This window comes from Metarhizium robertsii (assembly GCF_000187425.2).
Source record: "Metarhizium robertsii ARSEF 23 chromosome Unknown MAA_Scf_4, whole genome shotgun sequence".
In the NCBI taxonomy this organism is placed as follows: domain Eukaryota; kingdom Fungi; phylum Ascomycota; class Sordariomycetes; order Hypocreales; family Clavicipitaceae; genus Metarhizium; species Metarhizium robertsii.
In genome coordinates this window covers 618,415-633,381 of record NW_011942182.1, presented here as the reverse complement: position 1 = coordinate 633,381, position 14,967 = coordinate 618,415, and the positions used below count along the sequence as shown (strand labels likewise).

General features: G+C 55.1%; 6 protein-coding genes across 6 annotated transcripts; 4 read left to right on the top strand and 2 right to left on the bottom strand.

Annotated features, from left to right (window-relative positions):
* Window positions 1–1,688: 1,688 nt before the first annotated feature.
* Window positions 1,689–4,889, top strand: MAA_09867 (DUF221 family protein; the record flags this gene model as incomplete). The annotated part of the gene is made up of 2 exons (XM_007827865.1): window positions 1,689–1,802; window positions 1,863–4,889. The coding sequence occupies 2 exons, from the start codon at window positions 1,689–1,691 to the stop codon at window positions 4,887–4,889; spliced, it is 3,141 nt and encodes a 1,046-aa protein (XP_007826056.1).
* Window positions 4,890–5,312: 423 nt separating this feature from the next.
* On the bottom strand, window positions 5,313–7,036 carry MAA_09866 (Alcohol acetyltransferase; the record flags this gene model as incomplete). Its single annotated transcript, XM_007827864.1, has 3 exons — window positions 5,313–6,691; window positions 6,826–6,940; window positions 6,992–7,036. The coding sequence occupies 3 exons, from the start codon at window positions 7,034–7,036 to the stop codon at window positions 5,313–5,315; spliced, it is 1,539 nt and encodes a 512-aa protein (XP_007826055.1).
* Window positions 7,037–8,153: 1,117 nt separating this feature from the next.
* On the top strand, window positions 8,154–11,510 carry MAA_09865 (uncharacterized protein; the record flags this gene model as incomplete). Its single annotated transcript, XM_007827863.1, has 1 exon — window positions 8,154–11,510. The coding sequence occupies one exon, from the start codon at window positions 8,154–8,156 to the stop codon at window positions 11,508–11,510; it is 3,357 nt and encodes a 1,118-aa protein (XP_007826054.1).
* A 267-nt stretch (window positions 11,511–11,777) lies between these two features.
* On the bottom strand, window positions 11,778–12,626 carry MAA_09864 (Nucleolar, Nop52; the record flags this gene model as incomplete). The annotated part of the gene is made up of 2 exons (XM_007827862.1): window positions 11,778–12,493; window positions 12,575–12,626. The coding sequence occupies 2 exons, from the start codon at window positions 12,624–12,626 to the stop codon at window positions 11,778–11,780; spliced, it is 768 nt and encodes a 255-aa protein (XP_007826053.1).
* Window positions 12,627–13,147: 521 nt separating this feature from the next.
* MAA_11060 (uncharacterized protein) lies at window positions 13,148–13,910 on the top strand (the record flags this gene model as incomplete). The annotated part of the gene is made up of 4 exons (XM_011413026.1): window positions 13,148–13,205; window positions 13,252–13,596; window positions 13,674–13,769; window positions 13,840–13,910. 4 exons carry the CDS (start codon window positions 13,148–13,150, stop codon window positions 13,908–13,910), a joined length of 570 nt encoding a protein of 189 aa, XP_011411328.1.
* A 438-nt stretch (window positions 13,911–14,348) lies between these two features.
* MAA_09863 (uncharacterized protein) lies at window positions 14,349–14,922 on the top strand (the record flags this gene model as incomplete). Its single annotated transcript, XM_007827861.2, has 2 exons — window positions 14,349–14,372; window positions 14,461–14,922. The coding sequence occupies 2 exons, from the start codon at window positions 14,349–14,351 to the stop codon at window positions 14,920–14,922; spliced, it is 486 nt and encodes a 161-aa protein (XP_007826052.2).
* Window positions 14,923–14,967: the final 45 nt, after the last annotated feature.

Sequence of the window (14,967 nt, the reverse complement as noted above, 5' to 3'; positions counted from 1 at the left end):
CCCTATGATGATTCATCGAGGTATTTTTCCACGGTGTCTCGTTTGACCCACACTGCCTTCAAAAACCTGTCCACGAATCCTCCGTACGTGTTGTATGTATTGTCCTCACAGGCTGCCCCTCAAGTGTCCGCCGTGGCTATTGGCTTGGGCGGCACAGACACCTAAAAGTTTCAGTGTTGACTTCTATAACATTCGGGTTGACTTGGTGTACTGAGAGTTTCAGCCTCGGTTTGACTGAAATGTTAAGTGTGTGGTGTTTTGTAGAAAAGGGGTCGGATAGTGGTTTGGCCTCGGAAAATTATTGGCAGCCTAGGGCGATGGATGGCGTCTGTCAATTCAAAGCATCAACGGACAGCGGGCACATCCCTGATCGTCACCCAGTTCCAGCTGGAGTCCCATACTGAGCCTGCATCAAGGAGACATCAGAAAACACCAGACACTCTCTGTCAGTGAGTGGTCAATGTTTTCCGCCACCGTGAGCTCCGTGCCCTGTGCTCCGCAAAGTGCCACGGCCAATCGTCAACTGATGGCCTGGCGGCCGTGCCGGCGCTGTGCTACCAAGCTACCTGCTGGGCTGCTGTACAGGATGCAGCACATCGGAATGTGTGACCCGATCCAGGCGCCCTGGTCACTGATGGATCGCGTGGTTGGTGGATGGGAGCCGTGGACATGGGCATGGACGTGGCCGTGGACGTTGGAGCCCATGTGGATGGAGATGGATGGAGACGGATGGAGACTCCTGTCAGGGCCCAAGTCGACGTTGCGTTTTCGGCGGGTCCAAGACGCAGATAGGTACTGCATACTTGCATGCGCATGCGACGAGCGTATTGGTAAACGTACCGGCTACTCCATCTATTGTCTCTTGTTCAACTCCAAGCCAAAAAGACCTTTGACGAAGAACCAGACAGTTAGAATGCAAGGTGGACAAGACCCTGGCCCTCCCATCCATGTTCTCCTCTTGTCAACAACTTTTGTTCTTCATTCGTCCGCTTTTCACTATCCTCCGCTCTCCTTGTTCTCTTCGCTCTCGTCTGGCCTTTCTTTCATTCTTTCTTCCCCTGATAACTAACCTACGCTCCGTCCTTACTTCTGCCCTCCTCTTCTTCCCAACCCTCTGTTTTCCTGTTTCCTTTGCTGCGACAGAAGTAGCCTCTCGTTAATCTACTTTACACTAGTAGATCCATCTACTGCTCACCTTGCAGACCACGAGCGCCGTTGCCGATTCCACCGCTGCCTCGAAAAAAGACTCCTGGACTCGCCTCCCGTTGCGCAAAGCTCGTGTTCCTCGACATTGCATTTTTATAGCGAGCCAGTCACCCCCCTTTTTTTTCCGCTCTCATTTTTTCTTCCTCTTTCTTTTGTTCTTGGTCTGCCCTTGAGTTTTTCATCGCCCTGGAATTCGCAAAACAAGACGCATAATTTACCTACGACCCCACCGATCCTCGCCAATTGCACTGAAACACGAGGCGTCAATCATCACGAAGATCGACCACAGCGCGATCCGAGCCGGAGTCGACCACACGCACACTCACAAGCTTCTTGGTGACGCATACATTCTACCTTGGGAATACTCGTGTGTTGTACATTAGTGGCTTTGCGCTCCCATCACGACCACCTGGTTTCAGAGTCTCGCAACTTGTAACCCTCCGATTCGGCGACGGGTGCGACGTCGATGACTTACGCGCGCCATGGCGCTTCGTCCCACAGCTCTCGGAGCCTTGCTCCCCCGAGATGGTGGTGACCAAAAAGATGCTGGTCAGGAGCTTATCGACCTTCTGAAGAACCCATTTGTAGCTGACAAGGTAGAATTACTCCAAGGGGAATTGCACATGTTGCTGATCGCTAACCATCTTATTCGGTAGCTTGCTACGGCCTCCGTATACTCTGCCTTGGCCACATCCCTTGGTGTTACAGCATTTATCGCCATATGCTTCTCCTTCATTCGTCCATATCACCAAGCTATTTACGCTCCGAAATCAAAGCACGCAGACGAGAAACATGCGCCACCGCCTATCGGAAAAGAGCCATGGGCTTGGATCACGCCTCTTCTGAATACAAAAGAAGTTACCCTCATGAACCAGATTGGCATGGACGCGACTATATTCTTGCGCTTTATCCGCATGTGCAGAAATATGTTCTTGATTTTGGCTCTCATTGGCGTTGGCATTCTCGTTCCTGTCAATTTGACCAACTTCAAAGACTTTTCAACCTCTTCGCAACCCGACACAACCGAGTGGATGTTGAGAATTACGCCTCGCAACGTTTTCGGCTCACCTCACTGGGCTTTGGTGGTGGTTGGCTACCTGTTCAACATTGTCGTCATGTCTTTTCTGTGGTGGAACTACCGCAAAATTCTTCATCTTCGCAGAAAGTACTTTGAATCAGAGGAGTACCAATGCAGCTTGCATGCCCGTACCCTAATGCTTTTTGACATTCCCCGCCAGGGATGCTCTGATGAGGGAATTGCGCGAATTATCGACTCTGTCGTGCCCAATTCATCGTTTGCAAGAACTGTCGTGGCCCGAAATGTCAAGGATCTTCCTGAACTGATCGAAGAGCACGAAAAAACCGTACGCAAGCTGGAAAAGGTCCTCGCCAAGTATTTGAAGGACCCACAGAACTTACCAGCAGCACGACCAACTTGCAAGGCCTCCAAAAAGGACCGGTCTTTTGATACGTACCCGTCGGGACAGCGACTGGATGCCATTGACTACCTCACACAGCGCATCCGGGACCTCGAAATTGAGATCAAAGAAGTTCGAGTTAGCGTGGACAGGCGCAGCACCCAGCCCTATGGTTTTGCCAGTTACTCAGAGATTGCAGAGGCACACAGTATTGCGTATGCCTGTCGAAAAAAGAAGCCTCATGGAGCGACTGTGAGGCTGGCTCCACGACCAACCGATGTCATCTGGCACAATATGCCCCTATCTAGTGCCACCCGTAGTCGACGTCGGTGGATCAACAATTTATGGATTGCCGTCCTGACCATGCTGTGGGTTGCGCCCAACGCAATGATTGCCATCTTCCTAGTCAACTTGAGTAACCTGGGCAAGGTGTGGAAAGGTTTTCAGACATCGCTTGAGGCCCATACTGATATTTGGGGTGTTGTCCAAGGTATAGCCTCGCCCGCCTTGACTTCGTTGGTTTACCTGGTTTTGCCCATGATCTTCCGTCGACTTTCGAGCAAAGCTGGCGACCAAACAAAGACCGGCAGAGAACGACACGTGTTGGGCAAGCTGTACGCCTTCTTTGTTTTCAACAATCTCGTCGTCTTTTCCTTTTTTGGTGTCTTATGGTCCTTTATTGCTGGAGTAATCAAGGCCACTGAGGGCCAAAACGGTTCAAAGAAGGACGCATGGTCTGCCATCCTCGACGGGAATCTTGCCCAGAACATCGTTATTTCGTTCTGCAACAACAGCATTTTCTGGGTCACATATTTGCTTCAACGGCAACTTGGTGCAGCTGTCGACCTCGCCCAAATTTGGCCACTCATTGTCGCCTTCTTCCAAAAGAAATTTTCGAGCCCAACGCCCAGAGAACTCATCGAGCTAACGGCCCCGCCTCCGTTTGAATATGCCAACTACTACACATATTTCCTCTTCTACTCGACGGTTACGCTATGTTTCGGTACCATCCAACCGCTTTGTCTCCTCGCAACCGCCATGTACTTCTCCATCGACTGCTACCTCAAGAAATATCTGATTCTTTATCGATTTGTCACCAAAACAGAATCCGGCGGCTTATTCTGGCGAGTTGTTTTCAATCGCATGATACTTGGGGCTATCCTTGCTAACGGCGTGGTACTGCTCACAACTTGGGCCCGTGGCGATGGCACGCATATCCAGTTTTATGCCGTGTGCCCATTGCCATTCATGATGATTGCGTTCAAGATCTACTGTTCAAAGGCCTTTGACGACAAGATGCGATACTACAACACTCAATATTCCGCACAGCACCCTGAAACTGGGATGCAAGGCGATTCGCGAAGCCGTAGCGATAAGTTGGCGAGTCGTTTCGGCCATCCTGCGCTCTACAAACCTCTCATTACTCCAATGGTGCATCAGAAGGCACAGAATCTCCTGCCTTCGGTGTACCGTGGTCGGCTGACGGATGGACGCGACAACGATGGTGCCGACCTGGCGACTGTTAGTGGTTACTCGGATGTGTATGCATTGGATAGTATGAAGGGCGGCAAACCGGGAAAGACAGCAAACGCTGTGCCTGGATTTGAATACGTCTCGGATGCACAGATGGATTTCCAGTACTACAAAAATCGAGCAGAATTTGCGGACGAGCATGGTGGAGGCGAAATGTACGGCAAGGGAAGCGACATTATGCGAATGGGGACGCCAGGCTCGTTGGATGATGTGGGTAGTATCCATTCCGTCTCACGGCCTGCCTCTCCCATGATGAGCGGTGTTGGCGGCCCCGGCCAGCCTCGTCGCGTCATGACCAACATGTCCATGTCCGACACGGGATACCCGTCCTACAGACCGTCCAACGCGGCATACGGACCGCCTTCGGACCCCGTCCCCCGCGGAGGCACACCACTATATGCCCACGACAACGGCAGCTCCTCGGGCCTAGTTCGCAACGCCGCCGCCATGGCTGCTCCGCCAGGCTTCAACTCCCGTGAGGGGTCCATGGAACGTGGTCGCATGACTCCACCAAGGGTACACTCGCCTGTCCCCCAGAGAGTTGGCTCTCCTCAAGTATCGCGCGGTCCTGCCGCGGGCCCTTCAATTGGTGCGATGGGCGGGGGACCTCAGGGCTACAGCGGTCTTCAGCAGCAGGATGAAGTGGACCCGTACGCGGATCCCATGCAGTATAATTACTTCAGAGGCGGAAGCGGGAATAAACCTGCTCGACACCCAGGAGAAGGATGGTAGGAGATGGACATTGGCTTGTTATGAGATATTACTTGGCGTCGCGGTGCTACTTTGATAGATGTGTGGCGTTTTGGGATAGACCCTTTGTATATCTGGAATAAACGATGGGAAACGGCTACCGCTTGCTGGACCGAGTAGAGTACATCATGTATAACGAGATTTGACGTTGGCGGTGAATTTTAGATGCAAAGAAGCTGTTTTAATTACCTCTGCGATGGTGTCAGCCACTCGGAGTCTATTTTTTTCTCTCTAACTAATTACTCATTACACATTATACATTATTGAGTAGAAAATCCAATATGGGCTGGCACATGTCTTGCTCGCGCCTCTGTCATCAACCCATGTTGCGCATCTTGCTCATCGTCCTAACCCCCCTGTGATACCAGAGAGATTCATATACTCTTTGTCCATACTCGGCTACGCTTAGACCACAAACTTGCCCGTCTCGTCAAACCTCGTCACAAACTCTGTCAGATCCCCCGCCAACCCATCCACAAACTCCTGACCAACTACGCTCTCCTGCCACGAGATGCCGACGCTCAACAAGCCCCCGGCTACGCTGCCCAGTCCCAGTGCCAGGGGCGAGCCCGTCACCAAGGCCCCGTTGGTAAAGTACACCCTCGACACGGCGAACCCGGCCTCCTCGGGGGGGTTCGCAAAGACGCCAATGTTGCTGACCTCCCAGGAATCGGGGCGCGGCTGGCCGTCCTTCTTCTTGAAGTAGCCGATCCAGTCAGAGTTGTACTTCATCAGGCCGTTGATGTCGTCCTTGGGCACGCTGGCCACCTTTCTATTGAGTTCGCCCTTGACCCGCTGCGCGGTTTCCCAGATGCTCTGGTCGGCGTCTTTGGGGGTGCGCAGCCGGGCGACGAGGGGGGCGGGGAATTGGTGCTCCTGGGAGGTGACTAGGACGCGGAAGGACTGTTTGAACTCTGGGTCGGCGGCTGGTCCCAGGAACGGCCGCAGACTGATGGGGGTGCTGGCCGCGAAGGAGGACGCCTCGCCCGCGGGGAGGCGAGAGGCCAGGGAGGCTGCTGCGAGGGCGTGGAAGAGGCCCGTGATGGTGGTGCCGTGCTGCCTGCACGCCTTGAGGAGCTTTGCGACGATGGGGCCCTGGAAGTCGACGGCCTTGGTGAGGGTAACGTAGGGGATGGAGAAGTCGCTGGGTTTGCTGTGCCAGGGGATATGTTTCTTGGCGCGGAGCATGGGGGGGCCGAGTTCGTTCCAGAGGGTTTTTACGAGGTACCAGGGCGAGTTTTGGAAGGCGATGATTTGGTCTTGGGCTTCGGGGAGTCGGGGGGCATCGGGGAACTGGAGTGACGCCGTCGTAGTAGCGGTGGTGTTTGCTGCGCCTTGTCCGAGTTGGTGGTTGAGCTCCTTGAGGAGGTTCTCGTGAAACAGCTTTCCGCTGTTGCCATCCAGCAGGGCGTGGTGGAAGGAGAAGATGATTTCTTGGACGCGGGATAACTCCCCTGTGGCGGCTGGGCTTGGTTTGACGACGGCTATTCGCCATGGGGGAACATCTTGGATGTTTAACCAGGGCTGGCTATGGTGCCAGCCTTGCTGGGAGGCAATGTGCTCGTTGTACTGGTCTACAGTCTCGCAGCCATCCAATGTCTCGAAAGAGACATGGTTTGCCAGATGAATGGTTTTGATGTGGCAAAAGGCAGCCTTGCTGGTATCTTCCCCAAGGATGCCAACTCTGAGCATGGGCTGTGCAGAAACGACTCTTGCTAGGGCGGGATATAGAAGCGACTCGTCGATACCCTGAGCCGACGTGGGTGCGTTGTAACGGCATGTGACTGTTACGCTAAGGTATAAGCGCATGTAATGGCGGGCAGAAGAAAACAACTCGCTGTTGAAGAGTCAGTACGACACGTCTTGCCAACAAAGGGGTCGATGACTTGTGAAGGCGGAATGGAGTTGTCGCGCTCACATTGGTCCGAGCCGGCGCAAGGCCATTGGACTTTCGGCTTGGCTGCCCATGATGCCCAGAGGTAGTAGGAGTCGTGTGAGAGTGAGGGAAGAAAAGTCTGAGCGATGATGCCATGCTGCCTACTTAAGTACTTACTTAAGTACTTAGTAAGTAGTACCAGACATACTCCCAACACAGACAAAGTCGACGAAGAGCGGGACTGGTACCCCATATTTATAGCTTAAATGAGTAACTCCGGATTTATTCATCACAGCCCCATTCCGCAACTCTTGGCGGGAAACAAGTCCACGCGTATCTAGGGCCTGAAGAGTCCGAGAACAATCATGATGAACAATCTTGATGCAACGACGCCTTCGTTAAGCATATGCAAATTGGTGGCCGGTGGGTACCCAATGAGTAGAGATGTGGCGGCGCCACTGCGACGTTGAGCAGCGTCTCAGGACATGGTGAGTGAAGGGTGAGTTGGGTCTGGAGAGACGAAAGCTGGTATTGCCGAGTCTGCATTTGATACTTGAAACTCGCAGATATCATGAATGCAGTGTAACAAGCCAGAGCTCAGGGTCAATCAGCATTGTCAACAGTCGACCGGACATTGTGTGCTCTCGGTGCCAGACTACAAGTACTCAGTACCTCGATATACAGAGTAAAAAACCTCCTGGAGCCGGTACTGTATACCTTTTGGCCGTATCTCTCGAATCTCCAGTCCCACGTTTCTGATGCATGCCGGTTAAGTTCCGGCAATGGAAGGAACGATGGGACGTGAGACATGAGGCACTTGGTAGTACTAGCTCAAGCTCAAGCTCGAGTGGGAAGGAAGGAACCACCCTTGTCTGCGAGCGACCCATGCCAAAAACACGCGCCACCAGACTGGGCCTACTTGTAGACCTGCAGACGGAACCATCCATCGTCGGCAATCCAAACAAAGGCAACGCTGCCTACATTCGCCCCTCGACAATAACACAGCTCGATTGACCGACTATTGAACCTCACTATTGTGGCGCTTCACGTAAACGCATCTCCGACAGTCAACGCTGGTATCGCTAGTCACTGGCCAAAGCTATTGTTGTTGCAAGTACATCCGAAGCTGCAACCACACACACCTGATCGCGTCCCAAGCCGTAGCGCCATACCGATCAATTGCCACGAGCCACTGTGTCTAATGCTATGCCGACAATCGCGACTACCAACGCCATCAACACGTAGTAGCACTCGCCCAGCGCCCACGACAAATATGCAACCGCGTGCTGCCGCTGCTTGAGGCGCGCGTCACTAAGCACATCGCATCCAAGCCCGCGGGCCACAGGCGGAATCACGCACCAGACTTGCTCATGGACCGTGGCGGCGACACGGCGGCATCACGGCCGAATGGGCGAGCGCAGCCGAACCAGCTACATGTAAACCACGAGACTAGGAAGCCGCTGTTCTCCAACAATGCCCCGCGAAACATGGGCAATGGCCCTCAATCCGCATCCGCTTCGGTCGGCGCTGGTGCAAGACCCGGAGCTCTGGGGACAGTAGGTCATATTGGGCTCGCGCGACGAGCAAAATCTGATCCACAGAGCATGGCATCTGGATTCGGAAAAGCTCAAGAACACACCGATGCAAATGCTAGCACTGCCAGCATATTCTCTACGGGAGGCAGTCGAATACCCCGACCCAACATCTCAGGGCTTCAGCATCGGCGGCCGATTTCGATGGCAGAAGCTTTCAAGCTAGCCCAAGAGGAGGAAGAGGAAGCCGAGCAAGAGCGACAACAAGGGGGTTCGCCGAGCCCAGCGCCACGAGTATGGCGAGCGCGGCCCGGACAACCCCATGACGAGACTCAAGCGCGAAAGATGATGGCCGAAGACCCCTTGGACAGCAGAGCACGAGCACGACAATATACCGAAGCCGAGGCGCCGGGTGTGCAGTCACCAAACGCGAAACCGCAAGCTACAGAGCTGGGAACAGCCACATCTAAGAGAGGCAACGGCCCCAGCTTGCAGGACCGCATAAATGAATGGAGGACGAAGTCGCGACCGAGCTCCGACTGGGCTGAGAAGTCGCCAGAATCCCTGAGAGATGCCAGTGGCGAGCCGCACCTTCCTGAATTGGTGCCGGGAATCGAAGATGTTCCCTTTCAATCCATCGAATTCCCGGGTCGCAATGGTGCAATCCTATCCCCATCAAAAGATTATACATGGCAGGTGGACCATGATTTTACCGCTGGAGATTTGCAGGTGTCGGATAGCCCGCGAATCAAAGTAGGGAATAACAGCAATAAGCCGTTTGCGAATCGCCCATCGATATTGGATAGAATTGATATCAGGTCGCCTGCGCGGATTACTAGTCCTCAGACGAGAAATACCAGGCTAGACGAAATCCGAGCACGAGAACTCAATGTTGAAGGGGGCAGCCTCGCAGGACATTCAACTTTGACGCCACAGCATTCTCGAAGATATACCAAGTTGGAAGAGATTCGGGCGAGAGAATCTGCGGCCGAAAAGCAGATACCTATACCCGATCGAAATCAACCACGGCCCAAGAACACCAGGTTAGATGAAATACGACAGCGCGAAACAGAAGGCTTGTCAAGACGCGCCCTTGCCGCAGCCCGACTAGAGGAAATCAAGGAAAAAAACGCCATGACGAGGCCATTGCCACCAGAAAAGGGCAAATCACGGATTGAAAATCGCCCCGAGATGCGACCACCTGCTCGCCCTAAATCAGCTCACTACGAGGGAGGAGAGCATATTCCAGACACCCCAGTCACAGTGTTTAAGAACCATCGCCCTAAGCAGGAGAACATCAACCCCGAGGAGACGGGGACTACGCATGGCAGGGGTGTCGCTGCAGTGAAGCCAGATGTTAATGAACGCGACTTGCTGCGACGGCTGGCCCGCGCCGCCAGCTCAAGTCCAGCACCCGAACCAGTGAATAGACGTGCTCCCCTCACAGAGCGCCAGAAACCAAACGAAAGTGAGACGGTTGTGACAAAACCGACACTGGCGGGACGTTCGACAAACAATGGACGAAAATCAGCTCTCAGCTCTCACAATAAGGTTGCTGAATCCTCAAGACCAAGTGTCGGATTTGCTGGCTTAAGACGCATCCCGTCAACCGAATCAGCTAAGAGCAAGCCATCAAGTATGCATTCAGAGTCGGATCCAACTGCTCGGATAGAAGCCGAGGCGAAGCTGTTTGCGCCGCGTGACGATTACTCCGAGCCGGGATCCGTACGAGCACCGTCACCCGTGCCGGACAGTGATGAAGAAGAAGAAGACGTGGCAGAGGCTACTCCCAAGCCACAAAAGCACGAGTTTCTGCATATGGAGACGCCCCGGGTCGTGGGTGCCTATGTTGAAACACCCGTCACGGCCAAAATAGACAAAGTCAAGGAGGAGGAAGCGCAGGACATCCAGCCGTTGAAAGAGAAGCTGAATGATCAAAGACGAGCAACGTCAAAACCAGATGCCACCACGTTATTTCGTGATAAGAAAGCGAGTCTCGCGTGGCGGAATAAAGACGAAGACACGGCCTCTGAGCCCGGTGCAAGAGGGGAAATTGCAGGCGATTATGCTGCGGCATCTGCGGCATCTGCAGCAGGCAAGAAGCCTCGATCACGATCATTACCTCGCAGTCGACCATCAGTGAAAAACTCAGCCAAACCACCATCGGTCAAGGACGATTTACGCGAACTGCAGCGCAAGCACAACATTGAAGACTCAACCATTGATGACTTGGAGGACATATTGACCGGTCGAAAGCATGCATCACCAAAGCTGAAGGAGCTGCTAGAAGAATTACCTGTCAAAGCAGAAGACAAAATTGATGAAGAGTTGAGAGCTGTGGAAGCAGAGATTCAGAAGCTGAAGCGAGAGAATTCAGAAGACAAGGATATGTCGGCGGGCGAAATGGCTTTGTATGACAAAATGAGCAAGAATCTCCGCACGGGACTGTCGAGTATACATACTGCTAAGCTTGGCATCGACAAACTCTACGACCAGGTTGCCCAAGCCGAAAAACAGTCAACCACAGATGAGGATGTTTCAAAGCCGCTCCAGCGTCGGAAACACCAACATGCAAAGGACCACAAGAATTTGCCCGATGTGTCGTGTCCAGAGTGCACGGCCGATCCGGGGCCAACCAGCTTGACCTATCTTCGTCTCCCCATCCCTCGACTCTTCTATACCAGTCCTCGCTTTCGTTTAAGCTGGCTAGGCCTCGTTGTCGCAATTGTTTCAGTTTGGTACCTGGCTGAGTTGGCTGTGTGTGGGAAGTACTGCCGACCCGCAGCGTGTACATCTACACCGTGCGTGTATTCCTACGACGACCCAACATTTGGCAATGCACTTCCTGTGAAGATAGACCAGTGGACGACGGGAGGAAACGGTCGGAAACTGGCAGCGTGGCTGCTGGAGGAGGTTGAAGACTGGGCGGCCGACATGGGAGACGCTCTATGCGGACGGTCATTGGAAAGCATACCAGTGGACCAGTTGAGCGCGGCAAAAAGACGGCAGCACCGACGCAGACTACGAAAAAGAGGCCTCATCAAATTGCCGACAAAGGCCGCGCCAGACCAGACGGCAAAATGGGATGCATGGAGACGGTCGAGGCTAGAAAAGGAGCGGTCACGGGACATGGGCGAGGACCCAGGCGATGGCTGGCTTGAAGAGAGCCTGGGAGGAGACGAACGGGTGTGGTGAGAGATGTTGTCGCCCAATTTTTTCTCCCTCGAGCGAGGGCCTGAATGAATCAAGATAGCTTTGCTAATTAGCGTTGGGATCCGTCGTCATTGCGCATACCGGTCAGACTGGGCGTTGGGGCTCAAAAATTATATATGTATATATATCCGTCTATGATGAATAAAGTAGCTTCTTTTGCCTTGTTCCAAACGCCAAAAACACCAAACCTCGCCATAGTCTGGGAAAACAAAGAAGACAAAAAACAAAGGCGAAACCCACGCCCAAATATCAATCCTCAATACCGCCCCAGCCCTCATCCTCATCCTCATCCTCCCCTTGTCCCTCGCCATCACTCTCCCTCGTCCCCCAAGGCAGCCTCTCGTCAGCATAGCTCTCAGAGGCCCTATTCCGCACGCTCTTGACCGGGCTCGCCCTCAACGCGTCCACCATGTCGCCGACCCTGCGCACCCACTCGTCCCTCGCGGCGACGTCGTCCTCCTCCTCCTCCTCGCCGTCGCCCGCCGGCCCCAGGGCCTTCTCCCTCTCCAGCTCGTCCACCCACAGATCCAGCACGTGCAGCCTCAGCCCCAGCGACACGCCGTCCTCGTCGTCGGCGTCAAAGGCCAGGCGCCTCCACACGTCGAGCATCCGGTCGACCTGCTCGCCGGCCCACGCCCTGCCGCGCGCGAAGCGCACCTGCGCGGCGAACGCGCGCCGCACCAGCAGCAGGAACTTGTCCATGCGCAGGGCGTCAATCGACGCCCACTGCCGCGACAGCACGCCCCAGAAGCCGCTGGCCAGGGGGGCCGCGCACGCCGCCGGCACGTCCAGCACCAGGTTGGCCAGGTCCGCCGCGAGAGCCTGCTGCGGCCGCGGCCGGTCCGTCATCCACAGCGCGTAGTACAGCCCTGTCCAGAGCTTGAGCGCGTCCGCGGCCGGCAGGCCCGTCCTGGACGATAGGTACGTCTGCAGCGTGGCGAGCGATTGCGTGCGAAGCTTGCGGTCTGTGATTGGGGATTTTGCTACAGGTCAGCCGTGTGATACTGGCGGAGGGAGCGCGCGGGGGCGGAGGGAGGGAGGATTACCGCTCGAGGCGAGGTTTTTGATAAATGGCATCTGGGCTTCTGCGGCGGCCATGGTGATGCTGTGCGTCGTCGGTGTCGACGGAATATCGTGCTTTTTTTTTTTTTGGCAATGGCGCTGCGACGTCGATTCAAGCTGTAAATTGCAAAGGAAAAAAAAAAGATGCTGTTGCCCCCGCGCCCCACTTCCAAGGGTTGAGCTTATCTTATCGGAGCTCCGTGACCGTGATCGCATTGGAGCTGGACTTGGACTTGCGGATAAGCTAGCCAAAGTGAATAAAATTACCTTTTTCGCTGGGCCGTCGTGCAGCCCTGGCGCCAGCCTCGACTCGAGATAGCCGAGACCACTGGCTCGAGTGTATTACGCAGAGGGGCCAGCGGTGCACATGGCTTTGCTGGATGCGATTGCGAGGCCGTGGTGCCGGGAGAGCCTCGGTGGTGCCGCCGCTGCTCCAGACGGGCCAGGGGGACGAGGCCTACGCGAACAACTTGTATGACGGTATGATTCTGCATCGTCTGGCGGCGACGGGGTAGTTGACGGGACGGTACGTCGTTTGCTTGCCTTGTTAGAAAACCATGTCCCCGCCGTCCCCTCCGTCTCTCCGTCTCTCCGTCCCTGCCTCCCATCAACTACGTACGTTTTTACCTGACCGTGGCGGAACGGAAAGAACCAACTTCAGCCTTGCGAGAATACATGGGCGTGTTGCACATGGCGTTTCCCCTAGCGACCTCATTTTCGCCTACATTCGAGGACGTGCCGTCTCCCAAGTACATGCCGTCTCCTCCGAGCTCGCCAGCCACTCCGCCTGGTGCAGGGGACGAGCAGGGCAAGAAAGACGACAAGGGCCGACGCCTGCTGCTGCACCAGAACCCGTCGTATCAGGAGAATCTACGGATTCGCCAGCGCAACCTGCTCAGCACGCTGGATCATCTAGATGCCAAGCTGGAGCCGTTGCTGGATGTCGATACGGGCAAGGCGATTGCTGGGTTCCCCGAGACGCTGAGGGATATTGACAAGCTGGGGTGTACGTATTGGATCGTACTCATTTTCTTGCTCTTTTTTTATTCCTTTTTTGAAACTGACCGTGTTGATGTGATGTAGACGACGAGGGGGTGAGGATTTTAAAGGCAGTGGGCGAATCAGATGTCCATGGCGATGAATACGACGTTCTGTACCATGTGCGACGATGGGCTGCGAGTAAGTTGTTTTGTTTTCCTCTGTAGGTGTTTCGTGTTTTGACAGCTGGTGCTGACTTTGGCGTGGGCAGCGAGGCCGACTGAGAAGGAGATGCCAGGCGAGGGGGAGGGGAGTCCGGAGGACAAGAAGACGACGATGTAGTTGGCAGATTGGGAAGCGCAAGTACGAACTTTTTGGTGCGTGTAGTTTGCCATCTTGGGCGGAATGTCTGGCAATGAGGTTGGATTGCCAAGATGGATATACATACGGACGGGCAGCGGAGGTCAATGATACACACCACATCCTTGCACCATGACCGCCATCCCCGTGCCGCATAGGCATACACTGAGCTTGCGCAAATATCTGTATCCCAGTTAGCAAATCGAACTCGACCTCGTCATGTCATCGACGGCATGCCGGCAGTTGGCCCCACATGCAGCCAGGCCCAAGGCGCTCGCTCATGCACTCCACCCCTCCCCTCCCGCAAAGCCTGCCCCGCGGCAAGACGGCCCCACCATCGTCACTTCCAACAGCTTCACCTTCCATCCTCTACCTCCAACCTCCCTCCATCCACCATCACCCCCCAAAACCAAAGCAGCCATGTCCACCAAGCGCATCAGCAAAGTACATATCCCCCCTCCCCGGCCCCATGCCGCTTCCAATTTTTTTCCCCCTCTCTACAAAAGAAGAAGAAAAACCTAACCCCAGACAGGAATACGCCGAAATCTCGCAATCCCCCCCAGAGGGCTTCACCATCTCCCTCCCGCCCAACGAGTCCATCCACACGTGGCAAATCACGCTCGTCCCGCCGCCCGCGTCGCCCTTCCACCCGGGCAAGTACGGCATCCTGCTCACCCTCCCCGTCGAGTACCCCTTCAAGCCGCCGGCCGTGCGCTTCACCACGCGCGTCTACCACCCCAACGTGACCAACGACTCCCTCGGCAACGTCTGCCTCGGCATCCTCAAGCCCGAGAACTGGAAGCCCTCGACAAAGGTCGCCGCCGTCCTCGACGCCCTGCGCAACCTGCTCGTCGAGCCCCAGCCCGACGACCCGCTCGAGGAGAGAATCGCCGACGAGTACCGCAACGACCGGCCCGCCTGGGACAAGAACGTCCGCCTCCACGTCGACAAGTACGCCCGCGGGGAGCCCGTCTTCCCCCCCGTCACCAAGTAGGCCCGACCGAGCCCGCGGGCCCGTGAGCAACACACGCTGCTGCGG